We start from the raw sequence: 19,440 nt of genomic DNA on the forward strand, positions 1-19,440 counted from the left end.
TTTGAATAGAGCCTACCTTGTCTGGTAAGATGCTTAACTCAGCTCAAAGTTATGCTGTTCTAATGAAAGATGAGCTGAATATAACAAAAAAAATGAAGTATTAGTAGGGGGAAAATTGCAGAAATGGGGTCATCGAGCAGGCACAGAAAGTACATTTGCATTTTGTGTGTACAAGGTGTTGTGTTCATGGTCAGCGTTTGCAAAAGCTGCCTGTTTTTTCATCCCCCCTCCCCATCTTTCCCCTCAGAAACCACAGCTCTCCTTTTTTTCAGTCAGGCAGCTTGGCTGCTTCTCAAATCTTAGCTAATTGGGAAAAACAAGACCCTCATCTCAAGGACCATACACCGTGTCCACTTTAATGCTGCTTTAGTCGCCTGTCTGCTGTGCTCTCACAGTTAAGTGTGTGCATGTGTGACAGGGTGATAGAGAAGGGTCAAAAGATGCCAAAAGAGATTAAATGTTCCCTTTTTGCCAATTTTTGGCAAAGATAGGACTTTTCCAACTCAGTACAAACAGGAAAAGCGGAAAGCGGGGTTATTGTTTTGGCACCGATGAGAAGAATGCTTCACAATTTGTTCACAGTGGTTTATTTTATCTGTCTCCCTCAATCATATTTTATAACTAACATGAACAGTCTGGTCTGGTCACAATAATTAGAATGTTTATGTAAAGGCTGTAATGGGAAGATATTACTTATAACATATATAAGAAATGAGAATTTCCATTCTAGAGTCATCCCTATCCCATTTCATGCATGTTTTTACTTAAATGTGTTTAAATGCTCGACAATTCTCTCCTATTCATTTTGACTTTGTCATTCTTTGTCTTCTTTTATTGCTTTGTGCTGATTAACTCAGTGGCCAACGCTTTTTGACATTGACATGGCATTACACTTTTCTTGGACATCTACAATAAGTTTGAGAGTACAGCAGTTTTCTTCCATTTACCAAAAAGTCCTTTTGGTGATGATCTCAGGGACGAAGAGAAATAGACTCTGTCTAGAGTGAAAATTTGAGCTGCACAGGGAGAATTTAGGGTTCTTACATAAGCATTAATAAAAGTAATGTAATTTGAAACCATAAGTCACTACATTAAGAATACCTAATGTTATCGTTTTTATGACTATTAATCATTATTAATGCTTTCCCCCTTCAGTCAAAGCACTTCCCATGCAAAGAAAAAGAAAATTAAAACTGTCAACCTGTATTTATAAATCTCATTGATGATTTACATGTTTGATTTGGCGAATATACCAGGCAAAGGATGTTGAATATGGAGCTGCCAGGCAGGAGGAAAAGAGGAAGACCACAGAGAGGATTCACGGATGTAGTGAAGGAGGACATGCAGAGGGTTTATGTGATGGAAGAGGATACTTCAGAAGGGATAGAGCTGCTGTGGCAATCCCTATAGGAAGCAGCTAACAAGAAGAAGTTGTTTTTACTGTTAGGCTTCACCTCAACTTTCTCCTTACAGTCTCACTCCATTAGTCTATTTATTGCCGCTTGAAGTGTGCTATTATTGTCTCACGTCAGGCAGGAGTATGTTTGTATAATGCTATTACTGCATGTGTGTGTATGTGTATGTTTAACAGCATGTTCTGTTCATTATGCTGCTTAGTTTTCACAAGAACAAGTTACCCTTTATCCATAAACACACATGCACACGCTCACATACTCAGCAGGATTTGAACTCATGCCGCGTGTGTGTGTGTGTGTGTGTATCTTGTGGTCTAGTGGTTTGTTGACATAGTCAAGCAGGCAGTTCTCACATTGAGAGGGTACGTTTTACTTTAAAATGAACACACACACACACACACACACACACATACACATACAGTGTATTGATTGTAAAGCTACAAGCTTGTCATTGAGAGAGGCTTATTAGGTGTGGCAGACAGGATGTTACATTTACTGTTTTTTTTTCCTTTTTCTAATAGGCTCCTATTATGTTATTAGCATAATAAGAGCCACCAAAGAAGCTGACCACACACACACAGATATACAGTTGGGAAGCCTTTGTGTTAAAGCAGTATTATTTGTCAGTAATGTGATAAACAGCCCATTAACTGTTAATAACACGAGTATGATGTATTGAGCGGCTTGATAGATCCAGAAGGGTTGTTCTGCATGTTTTTATCTCTTCTCTGTCAATCATCTGTCTCAATCTTAATGTCTAAATCTGCTAAGAGATATCCATCGCATGAATATTGATTGGATGCACATATACACATGGACATAGAAATTCTGCATCTCCACAACTCGTGTATTGATTAAACTTCAGTAAATAAAGAATGCCCCCTCATCTCTTTGGTAAATACTGTGCATACACATCTTCTTGGCATGATGTACTGTGATGTTCAGACAAAGGTCCCAACTGTTGAGACTGAAGTGTTTGCGCATACATTACTGTGTCTTGGGTTATTTAAACAGCTGTATGAATCTTTACCAAACACGAGATTTGAAAGCAATGGCTCTGAGATGCTGCAGTGCTTGGTAATAGCATCCTTTAGAAAAGATTCATGTTGGGGTGCATGGTAGAGTACATCCCGAGGCACATAAAATAGCAGAGAAGTGATGCTCTCGGTTCTTATTCAATCTTTTCTAAGTTAAAATGCCATGAGATGGTTTTTACATTTAACCATGCACTCAGTCTGTAACTATCACTTAGGCAGAAAAGGGAACGAGGATGCGCATCCTGTTACACAAGAGGTGGGCTAGTTGAAAGCAGGAAGGTTGCACTTTGTAGCACCATCTACCACAGGTGTTTAATTGAATTACAGAGCTCTGAAGCAGACATGCACACCACACCTGCATTTGGGTGAATAATAAGCTCACAAAATCACAGTCATTTGAATCCTACCATCAGTCTCAAGGGTCCTAAGCAAAGCTAAATTTTATGAGGAAAAGCCATTTCTATTTAATGACCTTTGCAAGATAAAGACCTTAATGCTTTATGGAAAACCTAAAAAAAAAAAAAATTTCACCAGGGTCAAATGAGGTTTAGATGCAGATCTGTATCAGGGTGTGCGTGTGCTTGTTAACTTTGATATTGAGTCCAAAGAGTCATGGCAGGAGATTTAAAGTGGCTTTGCTCTATCCAAGTGGTTCCAATTAGTCTGGAAAAACATATACAGGCTCAACACGCACCTTTTAATACACAAATATCTATGCACAAAGGCACAGATAAGTCCACAGAGATTGGATGAATATCGTGATTCTCCACACAATAATTGTTCTCACACACGCATCCACAAAGAGTAACCGGAAAAAAGTTTAAAAAGAGAGATATAAAGGATATAAAAGAGAAAAATAAACAAACTGACCCGTGTTACTTTGGTTTTTTCTTCCATTGCTCATGTTTAACTGTTGGTTTACATTGTGCGCAATATAAATATGTAAGTATTGACTCAACCTATAGTATGAGTCTCTTTTTCTTCACATTTTTTTCTAACCAAAAAAGGCATAACACACTGTTTTTACACCTCAATGCCTTTAATGCTGACATTTTTCATATGTGGTGTCTGTGTCAGGTTAACTTACCTAAAGAGCTGATTTATCTATTTATCTGTATACTTATTACAGAATCATATCAATCACGATGTTAAAAGTAAGGCTTTTTGTTTGGGTGAACAGGTTGAACAAAGTATAGAGAAAAGGAGCACTGTTTTTCTATAGAAGCTACTTTAGTATAAAGGTGTTAAGAGGACTATCTTTGGAGGAGCACTCTTAAATGGTATCCCAACAGGAAGTGATTTGTAGTAATGTGGCAACCAGATACACTGTATAGTGAGTGACATCCAGTGACTTAAAAGTTTCATGCCAATGGGCTTAAGTGTGACAAGTGAATCTCTTCCTGTGTGGACACCCCTACACCCCCACTGTGTGGTGTTAAGCTATGTGCATGTATGTTTTTGCCTACAGAATCTACATCTAGTGTGCTTTCTTAATGAAATAAAGTTACTTAATGAAAAGGTTATTTATGTATAGTAAGAAGTGTAGTGTCAAAACTGAAGATGCTTTGCATACATATACAGTATAGTTTGCCTTTTTCAACAGCATGTGTACTGATTGGAGTTTTGGGTATTTGATTCAGGAAATATAGTTATTTTCTGCTGGTCTGTTGCTAAATGACCAAAGATTGATGTGTTGATCCTCCCATGGTGTGCTTACTTTTTTAATGTATATGATCATACTTTAAATACAATTAATATTACCCCTGATCTGTTTTTTGTTGTTGTTGTTGTTGTTAAAAATCACAGATAAACTTTGTTCTGGGTTGTAGTCTTATTTCCCACTGAAAATATAATGTTTGGATCCTGCTATTTTTATTTCAGATTGTATACATATAATCTGTATACAAATCTTCATTGTATCTCTAGACAATTACCATTTAATGTTATGGTTTATCCATTATATGGCATAAAACAGATAAAATATGTCTAAAAAAAAGAAGGTAAAGAGCTGGTGGCGTGAAAAAACCCTCCAAATGTCAAGTGGGTTTTATTTGTTTGAAATTGTATTAATTTAAATGCTATTCCATCTAGTGTGCAATAAATACATTCATTCAACTCTATTATGAGACATAAATATAAAAGAAACAGTCACAATTTTATTTTTTATTGTTTTTTATGGAAAATTTCTTATTGCTAAAACTGATGGTTAACTAAACCTTAATGAATAGAAAAGTGGTTGTTTTTAAAATTTAGCAATAAATTAAGTTATTCCTAATTGATAGAAATTAATAATCAAACACCTAACCTTATGTAATAATAAGTGGCTGCTTGTTTATTAAGCAAATATGCTAACAGATGATTCAAAGGTGCAAAGTCACATTATGCATTTCACTTACAACATACACATCAGACTGAACTAGCAAAATTCAGCAAAAGAAAGAAAAAGGGAGGGGGGGGGTCGTATAAGGTCAGTTGCTTTCATTCCTGTATGAGACAACGTTTTGCTGCTAGCTTCTGTCATACTTTTATCCCTTAGACCCCGAGGACATAGTGTGTGTCTGTCTGTGTTTTTGTGTGTACTTGTTTGTTCACTTGGTGTGTCTGTCTTACTACACTCCTTCCCTGAGGCTGAATAACATGCTTCTTGGTTTTTCTATAAATATTCATAGTAAAGACTTGTTCAACATGGCTATGATTTCCTCCTGTCTTATCCTTCGTTATCTTAAAGGTTTTCTTAACATATCTCACTCCCAGCTGTTCTTGTTCATTTTGCTTTCATTCAAACCTTCAGTCATGAGTCTAAATGTTTCCTTTTGTTTTTCTCTCCCTCCTTCCAGGATCCCTCATTCTCGCTCCTTCTCCACGATAAACTTCAGGTGCCCAACAGTTCTCGCCGGGCGTGGAACGAGCGTGACAGTCGATGCGATGTCTGCGCCACCCACCTTACTCAGCTCAAACAGGAAGCTGTGCGGATGGTTCTGACTCTCGACCAGTGGGATTTATCTCCAGCCTCTTCCCCTCCAGCCCTGAGTGGACGATATGGGTCTCAAGCACCTCCGGGTCCGTCATCAGGAGCACCAGGAGGGCCTCTGTCACGTGAATGGCCTCCCTTTCTCCCTTCCTCTTCCTCCCCCTCAGCTGCTGCTGCTGCTGCTTCTCAGCCTGCCCACACATCCTCTCAATCCCCTTCTCCGGTTCCCAGCCAGACCCCAACACCAAGCCCTAGCCATGGATCATGCAGTCCGCAATCTCAAGGTGCAGGGCATAGACTGGGGTCCAAGCCCAGCTCTCTGGGCCTCGGAGGTGGAGTGGACAGAAGAAACGGGTCCCCTAGTTCAGGAAAGACATCTGGTGGGCAGCAGCAGCCAGTGACTGGAGTAAACAGCCCTGGAAATAATGGGGGTAGCAGCAGTAATAATGGGACTGGAGCCGTACTGAGCACGGCAGCTCTGCAGGCACATCAGCACCTGAACAGAACGAATGGAGGAGTCACACTCTATCCATATCAGGTAAAACACCTATAGATGTGTGTATTTTGGCGGTGGGAACGTATGTGTCTGTGCGTGTGTGTATCTTGGACTATCTGGACCGATTCTTCCCACAAGTGCATTGCAAATATCACCATGGAAACAGCAGAACTATATCATTATATGATCAAATGATGACAGGCAAGATGGCTAGTCTCTATATGTGAGTCTGACAGATTAGGCAGGAGTTCGGTACATTTACACTGGTCATTTTGCAGGTTTGACTTAACATCCGTAACTTACATGAAATGTTTGTTCTTGTACTTCAGAAAGAGCTAAGGACAATTTAAACTAAAAGTTTTCTCCTCCATTATAATAAATATATGACTGACTGTCTAGCAAACACAAAAAATGTTATGACTGGGATGTAGATACTGTTAAAAATGTACTTTTTTATAGAGATTTTTGCTGTCAGGCCTCAATATGCTCTAAAAAGACATTTTTCAGCTGTGACACATGCCTCCTGAGTGGGATACATGCATGCTAAGGAGAGAAGGAGAGATAGGAACCAAACACACTGAGTGATGTTAAAAGAAATTCAATTACTTTAAAATCCTTACCACTCAGTTTCTGGAATATTTGTTGATCATATCTCACCATGTCTGACCTGAGCACAGAGACCCTATTCACACTTGGTTTTGAGATGCGTCCTAGCTGATATGATTACATCCATGTTTATCGTGTGTCTCTATCGAGGCTACTTCTGTTTAGATTTTCTCACTGTCTGCAGCTCAAAGAACCCAGCTCACACATATTTTATCTGACGTTGGTTCGAGTGATTTGGCCTCACAGCGTCTCATGGTGGGTTTACATTTATGTTTTGCACTTTTGGTCTGATCACCAGCCGAGTTTAAACGTAAAGTATATTAGAAATTCAGTTTGCAGTCCAGTTTGTAGACAGATGACAACATTATACTTTATGTTTTTCAAAGCATTTCCATTCCCAAACAAAGAGATTGTAAATAAGAAGAATATTTATTTATTTAGTCCATATTTGCAAAGACAAACGGTAGCTGTAAACAAACCAGGGCAGACCCGATGACAAGTTCATGCTTTTCAGCATCTTTATTGACTCGCTTTCATCAACGGTTGTCGTTTCCACACGGCTGGAGCTTTTCAGCCACCAGCCGAACACACAAACACCAACAACAACAATCATGACAGGAGTTAGCCCACACTTTAAGCAGGCGAGGTGTGGTTGCCAATGCCACTCAGGTGCGTCCGTCTCCCCTGCAGTGGCACTACAGACCACACCCCGCCACAGTAGCAAATTTCTTTATGTGTTTATTTCTACTCAAATATTATAATACTAGTTTCTGATGGTTGTGTCTTCTAAAATTGCACAACATGTTTTTGCAGTTTTTGCATGCCAAAAAACACTCTTACTAAGGAGACAAGAGGGAAGCAAAACATGTTGATATCAAGCATTAAGTTAGCACCAAGCAAGATTCAAGATTCAAGTGGAAAATAGAGATAAAAGAAAATGTTTTAGGAGGATACAGGAAGGGAAGAAGCACAACTTCACAAAAAAAGGAGGATGGTAGGAGGGAGAAATCGCCTTAGGTGAACAGTGGTCTAGAGGTGTGTGGAGAGAGGCAGTGGTGCTGAGACTCCAGGGGAAATCCAGAGGTGTGTGTGTGTGTGTGTGCATGTGTGTGTTAACATGAACGTGTTATACAGATGTAATAATTCATACAGTGATAATTAGGACTCCGGGGACTCTATGTCATACACCCCCAGTCCCTCTTCACTCTTTCATTCTCATTCATTTTCTTTCACACTTACTCTCCCCTTACTTCGCCCCTATTATCTCTCCTGCCGTTCTCACACTTTGTCTGCTTCATATTCATCCGCTCTTCTATCTTGCTGTTATCCCATCTGCTTTTACATTTTTGTTATTCAACCCACGACTAGAATCAGATACAGAGAGATGGAGTGATAGATGGAAATGACTTTGTACACTCTCTTGAATTGTTTCGTTATCATGTTCTACCGGTCAGAATAAATTAGGTTTGCAGGCTTTTATGTATTCTGGTATGTCTTTGTGGGAATTACAGTCAAAGAGTTCAGATTTGAAAGAGCATTTCTCTTTTGCTAAATTTCATTTTCTCAGAAAATAAAAAGGCGTTAATTTTTTTTTAGGTTATGAGGTTTAGGTTTGTCTGTCTGTTAGCAGGTTTGTGCAGAAAGTTATGCATGAAGATTCCAGCACATGTGGGGGCTTGGCTCAACCTAGAAGTCCGTCCAGCCATCTATTCTCTTCTGCTCATCCTTATCAGGGTGGGCTGGAGCCTATCGCAGCTGTATTAGGGCGAGAGGCGGGGTAAACCCTGGACAGGTCGCCAGTCTATCGCAGGGTCAAAGAAGAAGTCATCAATGTTTTTGAGTTGATCTGGATAACGATCCAGGAGTCTTTGGAAGAATTCTTCACTATTGTGAGACTGAAAAAAAAATCAGATATTTCACATCATATGTACATTTATACACCAGCTTTATGTTCAAAAAACTGTTCAAGCATGGTGTTCAGGGCAGTTTGCATCACTTTTTTCATCCGCTACTTCAATTTTACACATCATTTCATAGTTTCATCGTTTCATGTTGCTTTTTTGACCGTGCTCCACTTAAAAAAAATTCTTTGATTTCAACTTAGCCAGCATGAAAGCAGGAAGGTGTTTTGCTTTTTATGTGCCTGCGTCATGTTTGTTGTTTCCCCATTCATGTGTATGCACATCTCAGTCCTTTGAAAGCTGCCTGAACAAAGGAAATTCTAGAAACTGTTCACAAACGTTCACTTCGACTCAACCATGAACAGATTTGATTTTGGTGGTCAGAGATAAAGATCCCTGTAATGTTATAAAAACATTTTGGTTCAGATGCACATTTTATTTTACCACTTCATAGTGATATCATAAAATTCAGGAAAGAAAATATGGACATTGCTTAAGATAATAACGTACTTGACATTGGGTCAGATGCTAAATTGGTAATGCTAATCCTGGGTGTCCAAAATTTAAATCCTTTAAAAGTGTTTACCACATACATTCCCTTCAGGCTACTTTTTGTCTGTTTTGTAATTTGCATTTAGATACACTTTTGAGTATATTTGTGTGTGAGTGTGCCTTGATGTGTGTGCAAAGGGTTTGGGCTATAAGAGTGTGTCAGCCAGCATGCATACTTGCACATCATTGTGTGCAAACGGCGTATTTTGAAGCTCCGTGTAGATGTGTAGGAACTTCTTTACATGATCTCATTCTGTATTCTGTATATGAATTAGTATGTGCGCTGGGAATTGTAAAATCCTAGTGAGCCTGTGTGTTTCTGGCGAGGCGTCTGCAGTAATGGTGCTTCAGTAGGAAAGGAGAAACGCGATAATAAATCACCCTCATTTAGACTAACGCCTGCTAGAGAAGGAGATGGGGGGAGGAGCTGAATGGAGACATAATCAAGAAAATGAAAATTGGGAATAAAGATGAAGAAATGAAGAGACTAGATTTAAAGAGCAGAATGATGAAGAGAAGGTTTAAAGCAGGACACAAGCGATAATAAGCCGTCGCACGTGACATTTTAACATCACTATGTTTTGACAATCTTAATTCTGGGACATAAGGGTTTGCAGGGAGATGTAGACAAACTCTGCATTTCTTCTTTGCCTGAGAATTTGATCTGCTTTGCTGCTTGCACCACAAAACAGAGCCATAGCTTCATGTTTTAGCATCAGTGGAGCTTTCATTGGGTCTTACAATAGGAGATGATTGAATGCAGGCCAAATGAGAATTCTCCTCCAACATGCTCGCGCTCTTCAGCAAAGTGAGGGAGACAACAAACACGTAGATTGACAGCAGGGAATGTAAAGCATTTCTGTGCTCAAATGCTGCAGCAGGAATCGGTGGGATTTATGAGAATCGTGTGTCCCATTGTTCAGAAACATTACTCACAACAGCACATTAAAGTGAATTATTGGTTTAATTCATTTTAATGATTAAAATCTCCAGTAAAGTCTCTAGTCAGGGGTCGCACAACAAGAGATGAATTGAAAGAGGGAGGGAGCGGTTGTAGGTAGACAGAGAAAAGAAGCCGCCTGTCTGCCGGCATAGCTGACATAAAATTCTTGCTGGGTCAGCAGTCTAAGAGGTGACTGCTGCCACGTTTTATATTTATTAGGATTGTTTTTCAGTTCCATGGGAAGTCCAGGACAAAAGGAGACACGAATTCAGTGAAAACAAGTGGAATTTCTTTACTAGGCTGTAATGGCGCCTGGGTTATGGAGCCATGGTTTTGAATTTTCTGTGAGTTCATAGTTCATTTTGCTTTGAGTATGTTTTATGATTTCTTTTTTCTTTGTTGAGTCTCCAGTTCTTAGTTCTTCCCTCTGTTCACTTCCTGTCCCTCCATCAGTCTTGTCTCTGTTTCTTAGTTCAGTTGTGGCTTACTTTACGTTTTATTTTGGTAGCTGTTGGGATTTTTATCTCACTTTACTTCCTTTGTCATTTTCTTAGGTTTAGCTGCATCCTTTTACCACAGGCTTTTCCACCATCCCTAATTATCTCTTGTATAGCAATGTATATTTATATATCCCCAATCAGAGTGTCTGTGTCCCTTGCATTTGTTTTGCTATTTAAAGCTGTTGAATTTTGTTATGTTTGGGTTGTTTTCATAGACTTTGTCTCCTGACTCAAAAGGTCAGATTTTACATTACACTGTTTTGTCTGCGCGCCCTGCATTTGGGTCATGTTTCTGCTCACCCTCAACATAGATGGCAACAACAGACATTTTCACATGGACAGATAATGTTATATTCTTGATTAACACACTTTTTATTTAGCCAAGTTCAGTCTTGTAGACTTGCTCTGCGCTGGTAGACTCACTAACTTTTTAAGTGCACTGACTGTATGTCATAAGTTACAGGCTGAGGACTCAGTGTGGACTTGAGAGACAAATGGAATAAACTGAAAACACGCCTTTAGTTGGGAGATAAAGTAAAACAAAATAACAGAGCCCATTCAAAATCCACCCTAAGGGAAGAAATCCAAAATGCTACACAAAAGGCCAGAAGAGTATACTACAAATGAAGTTCAGACTAGCTAGGCTTTCTTCGCTGTAGCTATCAACAAAACCTAAAACTCTGTTTGGAGATGGATCTCACAAAGGTGGTCTACAGAGGTGGGCTCTGTCAGGCTCTGTGTGCAGACACATAAAAATTGTGGGTTTTGTGGATCAAAATGATGGAATGATCCCTGCGAGTGCCACCAGTCAGTTTCTACAAGAAAATCATAAAACCTAAAGAGAGAAAAGCTTTAATAAAAATCACAATTTTAAAATCTTGAATAACAAAAGGACATAAAAGTTGGGGCAATTACACTAACTTTTTCAGCTTGATAATTTTTTAACTTTGATGGATCTATATTGTTGTAAGGGAAAAAGGTGACCAGTAACATATAATGGTCTAAAGGTCTTTATTTATTTATGTTTTTTATAAGCTGCTCAGTGTCTGAAGTAAATGTCTGAGCCTCTAAATTAAAAGCAGAGTTCAGTGACATGTGGTCCATTAATTAGTTTGTAGACAGAGCTTCTCATTCTGCGACAAACCAAACTGTCTATAAAAATCACGTCCATATCAAAGGCTCACTTTAGCTTTGCAGGCTTGCTATGGGAGTGTTTTGGTAGAATGAATCTGTGTGTCTCACTCCTCTCTCTAGCATGAAAACGCTAATCCAACATTACCTCTGCCCTCGTGCTGTCCTTCAAGCAGCTAATTGAAAACAGGTTTATTCAGTGTGGTGTGTGCGCCTCTGTGTGCGCTTCTGTGTGATTCCAACAGTGGTTAGATTAGCTCTTCTAATTTACCGTGAATCTGTTGCGCCTATTGTGTATGGATTGTTTCCGTTTATCTGAGAGAAACAGGATGTCAAATAAAGAACACCCTTGCAATCATATTTTTTGTGTAAAATATGTTTTTATTGCCAGACTATAATAATAGTTGGTTTACGCATTAGAGAAGTTTGTGAACTGAAGGTTTGACCTACTGTGTAAATCTGGATGGTAGGAGTGGGCAATAGAGCCTCAAAATGATATCATAACATTTCAAGCAAATTTACAATAACATATATGAAGATATTACAAAAAAGTTGCCAACAGTAGAAGAAGCATTACAATATAGTAGTAGTGACAGAACATAAGTCAAATGTAAGCACAAAGTAGCCTAGGGAAGGTTATCCCAGGGACTTTTAAATGAAATTATACAATAACTACAGTGGCCTTGAGAGGCCAAATGGACTGCAACTTAAGAAAACACCAGCAATAAGAAAAACGCTGCAAAAGCACACAAAACACAACGGAAATAGGAAAAACGAAAACAGAAATAGAAAAAACGAAAACAGAAATAGAAAAAAACACAAAGGAAGTGTTTCTGGGGAGACAATTACCCGACGGACCAGTTGGAGGAACCCAAAACATGGTAGGCGTTTTTTTTTAATCATGATTCATATAATACTGATGACGAATATTTAGGCTAATAGTTAGGCTAACACACTTACCTCTCATCTTTTCTTTCCTCACAAAACCCAGCGCAATTCTTAGCATATTTTGGTTTCTGCAATTGGACCGTCGCATTATTGTCTCCCCAGAAACACTTCCCTTGTGTTTTTGGAAATCTGTTTTTTCCTATTTCCACTGTCATTTTTCCTAATACCGTTGTGTTTTGTGTGCTTTTGCAGCATTTTTTGTTATTGCTGTTTTTTTTCTTAAATTGCAGTCCGTTTGGCCTCTCAGGGCCACCATAAATAACAGCCTAATACTGTTGCCTATAGCTTTTTATTTACAGAACTCATTTTTCGCCATGTAACTGCATCTGTGATTTACATCCACCATATGGAGTGTAACTAGTGAGTGCTCCAGCGATGCTCAGTCATTTTATTTGTTTAATTTTGGGTCGCATATAAGCAGTTGTTCGCATATCAACAGATGAAAGAAGATTGTTGTTGCTACCTTAACAGGAACCATGTTCTTGCACATTTTACGAAGTATTATGCTTTGTTGGGGGGTAACCAAACCACTTCCTTCCTGTTAAAGCGACTCCCTCTTTAGGTATTAATCAGCAGCAGCAGCTGACATGCTGCTCTCACTTTCAGACATTTTTGGGCTTGTGTCGTGTGTCCTTGAGAAGATAAATGCATGGCATTGCTAAATGACTGATATCACAATATGACACTTCTATATCGTGTACAGATTTAGGCTGGTATTATCTAGTGTGGTATGATATGGCAAAGTCCTACTAGGTGGAAAGAGAAGAGCCAGCTCTTACCTTTAAATGTCAGAGCTTGATAGAGAGTAAGCACAGCTAATAGTCTTCATATTATATGTTTTCCTGTATAAAATAAACCTACATTCCTCTTAGTTTACTTTCTGTTCTTTTAACTGGTTTTCATTTTCAAGCATACTGGCCTCTAGTATGTAGCCTTGACAGTGTTTCTGTGTTTCTGATTTGATTATGTAATATATCATATAACTAAACAGATCTCATTTTCATCTCCTCTCTCCTTCTCTCACAGTCGCTTTCTATCTCTCATGCATTCTCTGGCCAAATTATTAGGAACACCTACATCAGAGTAGAACAACTCTGGCGTCAAATTTACTACATTAAAAATGTGTTTCCAATATTTTCTTGCCCTTTGACATTAAGGACACTTGAGCCTTTAACCCCCTTGCCTCATTATGGGTGTTAAGGATTCAGGTTTAGAAATATATCGATAATTTACTCCCTCTCAACATCCATTTCTGTCATTTCCCTTTGTGTATTGCCTACGTTTCATGACTGGGTTTCTGTTTCCTCCAAGCTTACTTTCTTTTCCTTCATAGTTTGACACATAAACTCCTGCTTCTGTAACTCTACCACCTCTGTGAGAAATAAATAAACATCCTTCTCCGTGTGCTCACTTCTTTATTTTTTCGCATTTCCTCCCCCACTTTAATTTTGAACAAGCGGCCTCTTTCTCTCTTCCGCCAAACCACTCAAGTAAGTGCTTAGATGGTTTTACAGATTGTGTTTATTGCACCGATAAGATCAGACAGGACCACACACGCGTGTGGACACACAACACACAATTTCTATTCCCCTTATACAAAACTGAAGGTGCAGATTGTATTTTGGGCACCTGTAATATGAGAAAGAATAAAATAAGAGAGACTGATGAGTAAGGTAAATGCTGGGGAAATGGTGTTTGTGATGTAATGAAGATGAATTGGTCAGCTTTTATTGTTTTCCGAGAGGGGAGTGAGAGATGTGGATTACTGAAATAATATAGAGGAAAAGTGTAAAAGTTACAGAAGTATAGTGTGCTATTGTATTTTTTTTTATTTAATAACCTGGAAAATCTAATATCACATTTGTCAAAGTCCCGCATTGACTGATACAGTCATAGGATCAGGCTATTTTGTAAAAACACAGTCAGATGCTGTGTTTTTCATTGATTAGCTGCATTATTTTCACCTCTGGCTGTTGCATTATCCTCAGTCATCTCAATTTGTCCTGCTGTTATCTATATCCTTTTATCTGCTGCTGTGACCTAATATCCCCACAGGAATCATTAAAGTTTCATTCAATGTAGGATAACCTAATTTATTGTAAAGTATAGAGACAGCAGCTCAGCCTTTGTGTCCTGTGGGGAAATCTGAATGGGACATAATTTACTTTAATGAGTACTTTATCCAAAATGCTATGTAAATGCTTTAGCCAGGTGACCATCAATTTTCTGTATGCGCAGCACTCATGTAGGATTAATATGACAGCTCTCAAATAGTGGCTGGCTTAATGACAGAGATAAGGCACCCATTACCACACCACTGCCACAGAGAAACACAGCAAAACTGTTGAAATCTCATGATGATTTTAGCCCTGACGGTAGTTTAATTAGTAGTTAATTAATAGTAAATGTTTGATTAATAATTAGGAGTTAATTCAAATAAATGACACTAACAACGCAAGAGGACGAGTTCAAGAGGTGAAGCTTAGCAGACAGATATCAGCTACAGCTGCCTACATCTGTGCACCTGTCAGTCAAAGCTCAGACTCTGTTACAGCTCTGTCTAGTCATGAGGAAGCACAACGGAAAGATATAAAGGAGGGTCCTGCCCCAGCTGCCAGTTCAGAGTGTCAACACGAATTTCAAGTGTAATATTTATTCAGCCATGAACATGTAAAAAGAAAGGTTACAATAACTGAAAGAAATTTACTTGCGATTGCATCAAGTGCAAAATAACTAAAGAAACAAATCCGTCTTCTGAGAAACAGATGAGAAAATTGTGTAAAAGAAAAGGTAGTTCACTGCTTCTGCTTCAGTGGTACAATAAAACTGAATTAGTCTATTTGCACAGATGCAGACACACACACACACACACAAAATCCCATTACAAACCAATAACAGCACTTGGCAAAGTCTCAGATGTAACACAAGGGAACACACAGTCAGCTACAAAAAAGGTGTGGCGGCTGAGGACAGAAGTATAATGCTGTTGTTAACAGTTGCTGAGACCAGACAGTGAGCTGAACCAAGCAAACCCAAGAGTGTGAGCCAATTAAGAGGAGAGGTTCAGATGGACAACACAAAAATCCTCAGACGTGGAGAGAGCAAACTAGTAGATTATGTGATGCTTAGACCTTAAAATACATGCAACTGCTACAAAGGGAGGAAATTAGCTACACAGACAATAACCTTTTTTAATACCAGGCTATAAACATATCATTTCCGTTGTAAAGTTGGGCATTTTAACAGGAATGTCCAAGGATTGACTCACTTTTATAGCCAGCCTTAGGTGGCAATTTGAGGAAAGGCACTTTCACTGTTACTTTAGCTCTGGAATTTGCTGCTTTTTGGAAATTACATGTTAATGAAAAGGGTAGATTACAAAGAACATCAGTGCAAACAGCTCAGCTATACCACATTTGGTGATAGTCAGGGGCTTTGCTGTGATTAGTGTGAATGGCAGTAAAGTGTAAGTGGTATTGCAACATGACAATATTTTAAAGAAAGGGTCTGCTTTAAAAGTTAAATGGTCACCGTAAAGAACTTTCTTCCTGTTAATGCCAGCATGTCTGGCCAAAACTTACAGGTCACCTGAGCACTAATTTAGTAAAAGAAGAGCAATGCCTAACCCGAACAAAGACACACCACATTTGGTGAGAGGTGAGATTGGGTAAGTGCAAAAGGGACATTTTTATCAGCCTCAGCTATACCTGTGTTTACCCACACTAACATTAACATTAACCTGCTACACATTAGCACTGCCATTGTCAACATGTTTCCATGATTTAGGCTTTTAGATCATAGCACCACTAAACATATTGCACACTCTCAGTAGAATCTCCCTGAGTCAGTATCATAGCTGTGGACTCTTAAATCATATGCAGTGACTGTAGGCTATAAACTGGTGTCTCTATGTCTGTCCAGCTTTGGTGGTCTGAACTGCAGCACCAGCACTCAAAGCTATACATTATTAAACCACCTAGTTTGTATAATAACATTGTGTGGGACAGTGGTTTTTTTTTTACATTGTGTTAGTAGTTTTCCTTATTTTATTCATCAGAATTTATGAGTAGCCAGTACAAAAGCGCAGGTAGTCCTGTAGCTCGCTGGACCTTCATTTCATATGTTCGCAGCTCGTTTAATAATGCAGGAGCACCAAGCCAGGTCAGAGCTTTTGAAGCAGCTGTAAATGTACAAAGGTGTGTGGTATATAAACTATAGAGGCATCTCATTTACAGTAGGTAATTTATCAAGGCAGCAGGTGGTGAGCTTGGACCCCAGCAGCCCTCAGCAATAAATATAAAGACGTTGGAGCTGATTTAAGCGCACAGGTACACACATATGCAGAGACACGCATGGCAAGAGCATATATAGACATATTCAAAGGGACTTACATTAACACACACAAAAGCTATAATTCCTTTATTGGAGTGTGTGGTCATGATTTAGGTGCTTTGCTGTCTTGCTGTAGGCAGCACATAAAGAACTATAATCAATAATCCATATCTGTGTCATGAATGATTTGCTTTAACACACGCATGCATGCACAAACCCATAAACACATACGGCATAGAGTACATGCAGCTGTGGCAAACTCACATTCAAATCAGTTAATTGTGCTATATCAGTTCTTCTTAATGTGTGTGTGTGTGTGTGCGCGCGCGCGCGCACGTGTGTGTGTGTGTGAGAGAGTGAGAGAGAGAGAAAGAGAGAAATAAAGAGAGACTTATTTTTTGTCTCAAGCAACTACATCAATTTTTTGTGATGGACATGACAACACTCAGTGCAGAACTGTACTGCTGTAAGGTAGCTTGAAAAGTTTCCACAGATACCATGTGAACCCTGAAACAAAACATTAGATATCTAATATATCTAACTGATTAGATATGGCAGGTTAGCTATGTAAATGTATTTTTTGTAGTTATCAGAAGTAAAAAGCCTTACTGCCACTCCAAGAGGAGTGCTAAAGTAACTATTTTAGCAACCATTCCACCTCAATAAGTGTATTTTCATTTCAGATTCTGTATCTTACACATTACATCAAGTTTGTCTTGTGCACTTGATAAAAACAGTAACTCAGTCAAGAAAGCAAATGTAATTTATTTAGAGCATTATGAGTACAAAGGGCATTCCCTTTTTATCCACGCTGTCTTTCTTCTGTCTAATAAAACGCAAATGGTACGAGTGTTGATCTAATAATAAATCACAAATATGGATATAGCTTATGATGGCAGAACAACCCTGCAGAGAGAATGCAGCTAGATATGTTAAGATTATTAATAAAAACAGGGAATAGCGAGGAGAAGAAGGAAGGGTCGATCTGACAAAAGTATACATGAGGTTGAAAGAAAGAAACCAAGGAGAGAGTGTCTTTGTTTCTTTGTTTATGTCTGTTTAGGATGCAGACAACATTCTGCTGCTGGTTCACTTTGATCACTAGAGAGGTTTTCTGTACACACACACACACACACACACACATAGGGGCATGCAATAAGTTATCCTTCAACAGGAAACAAAATGGGTGGGGAAAACCAGACTGTGTTCTCATATCTGACCATCTGGAAAAGACAAGGGTAGAGATAAATAGCAGTCGTGTGTGTGTGTGTGTGTGTGTGTGTGTGTGTGTGTGTGTGTGTGTGTGTGTGTGTGCAGTTTGTTTGTCATGAAGTACATGCACAAAGTTAGCACAATCAAAGTATTCATGAGACAAAGTCTTATCACGTCTGACTGGGTGGGAGAAGCGAGCAGCAAATACTGACTCTGCTGCCAGTCTTTGTTTCTGATTTTCCTTCAGTCGTCTGTTCTTGTTCTCTTTCACTGTGTCTTTGATGGGTTTTTACATTTTCACATTTCAGCCACTGCTGTGAAAATTATTGTTAGCGCTCACTGTTAACACTAATGTTGTTAATTGCACACAATCTTTCCAAATCTCTATGAAATTTTGTCCAGTCTCCACTAAACTCATAATTTCTGTGTGTGACAGCAACACGTTAATACCAGCCTCGGAGCAGTGCTTCCCAAAAATTGGAAATTGTCTCATTCCTACTGCATAATTTATCATGTAATGAAATGTGAAGTTCCCATCAACAGTGTCTAAGTCTCCAGGCCCTGTGGATATTGTTAATTAATTAGTATTTTTATTTATTATTTAACTCTTGTTGGTTTTGTCAATTATAGTAAAAAAGTCTTTCTCTCTCATCAGATCTCCCAGATGATCTCAGAAGTCTCCAGAGAGGGAATTACCGAAGCTGCCCTGAACCGCTACAACACACACTCGCCCTCACACACAAATTCATCATCACATACAAACTCTCCCTCTCACACTCCAGCTGCAACCACCACAGCAGCGACTGCCACCTCCGCCGCTGCCTCTTTCTTTGCCAGGTAAGATTCACTTTACGCACTGAGTGAAAGCCAAGAAGATCACCTCTCTCATCTGATCCGTACACTCCACGAATCATTCCAACAAGCAGGCATTGTAATTAAACGTGATCAGGTGCAGTATTGAATTTCTCTCCAGAGCTGTAAATATATCTGAACATCTGCTGCGTTTGTTCTTTTGTATTTAAATTTGACTAAAGCTTGACTAAACATGACAAATCACAAGCACGGAAAGCCAGGGAATCTGCATACTCACAGCTAGGGCTGCCACGATTAGTCGACTAATCACGTTTACGTTGACTATTAAAATCGTCGACGACTAATTTAATAGTCAACGCGTCGTTTGAAGCTTTGTAAGATCCCAAAAGACGCATGAATAAGTAGTAGTATTTAAGAGTGTAATAACGGACTGAAACAGAAGATGGCAGCACTGCATGTACAAGGATGCCAGCTGCCGTTAAACCCCGAAGAAGAAGAAGCTGTGTCCCACAATTCATAGTGCGGCCCAGCGCAGTTGCCAACAATGGCGGCAGCTAGTTAGTTTTAATATTACTCTTATTAT

The 19,440-nt window shown here is 39.0% G+C and overlaps 1 protein-coding gene across 2 annotated transcripts in view; it reads left to right on the forward strand.

Moving 5' to 3' along the window:
• The window catches only part of kif26ba (kinesin family member 26Ba), a 98,089-nt gene that overhangs the window by 23,781 nt on the left and 54,868 nt on the right, over positions 1-19,440 (forward strand). For both annotated transcript variants that reach the window (XM_040012098.1, XM_040012099.1), the window contains exons 3-4: positions 5,290-5,961; positions 18,700-18,881. In XM_040012098.1, coding sequence (XP_039868032.1) covers positions 5,290-5,961; positions 18,700-18,881 — 854 coding nt within the window. The remainder of the gene's footprint in view (positions 1-5,289; positions 5,962-18,699; positions 18,882-19,440) is intronic.

This window comes from Simochromis diagramma, unplaced genomic scaffold (genome assembly GCF_900408965.1).
Source record: "Simochromis diagramma unplaced genomic scaffold, fSimDia1.1 OVJJ01000603.1, whole genome shotgun sequence".
Classification (NCBI taxonomy): domain Eukaryota; kingdom Metazoa; phylum Chordata; class Actinopteri; order Cichliformes; family Cichlidae; genus Simochromis; species Simochromis diagramma.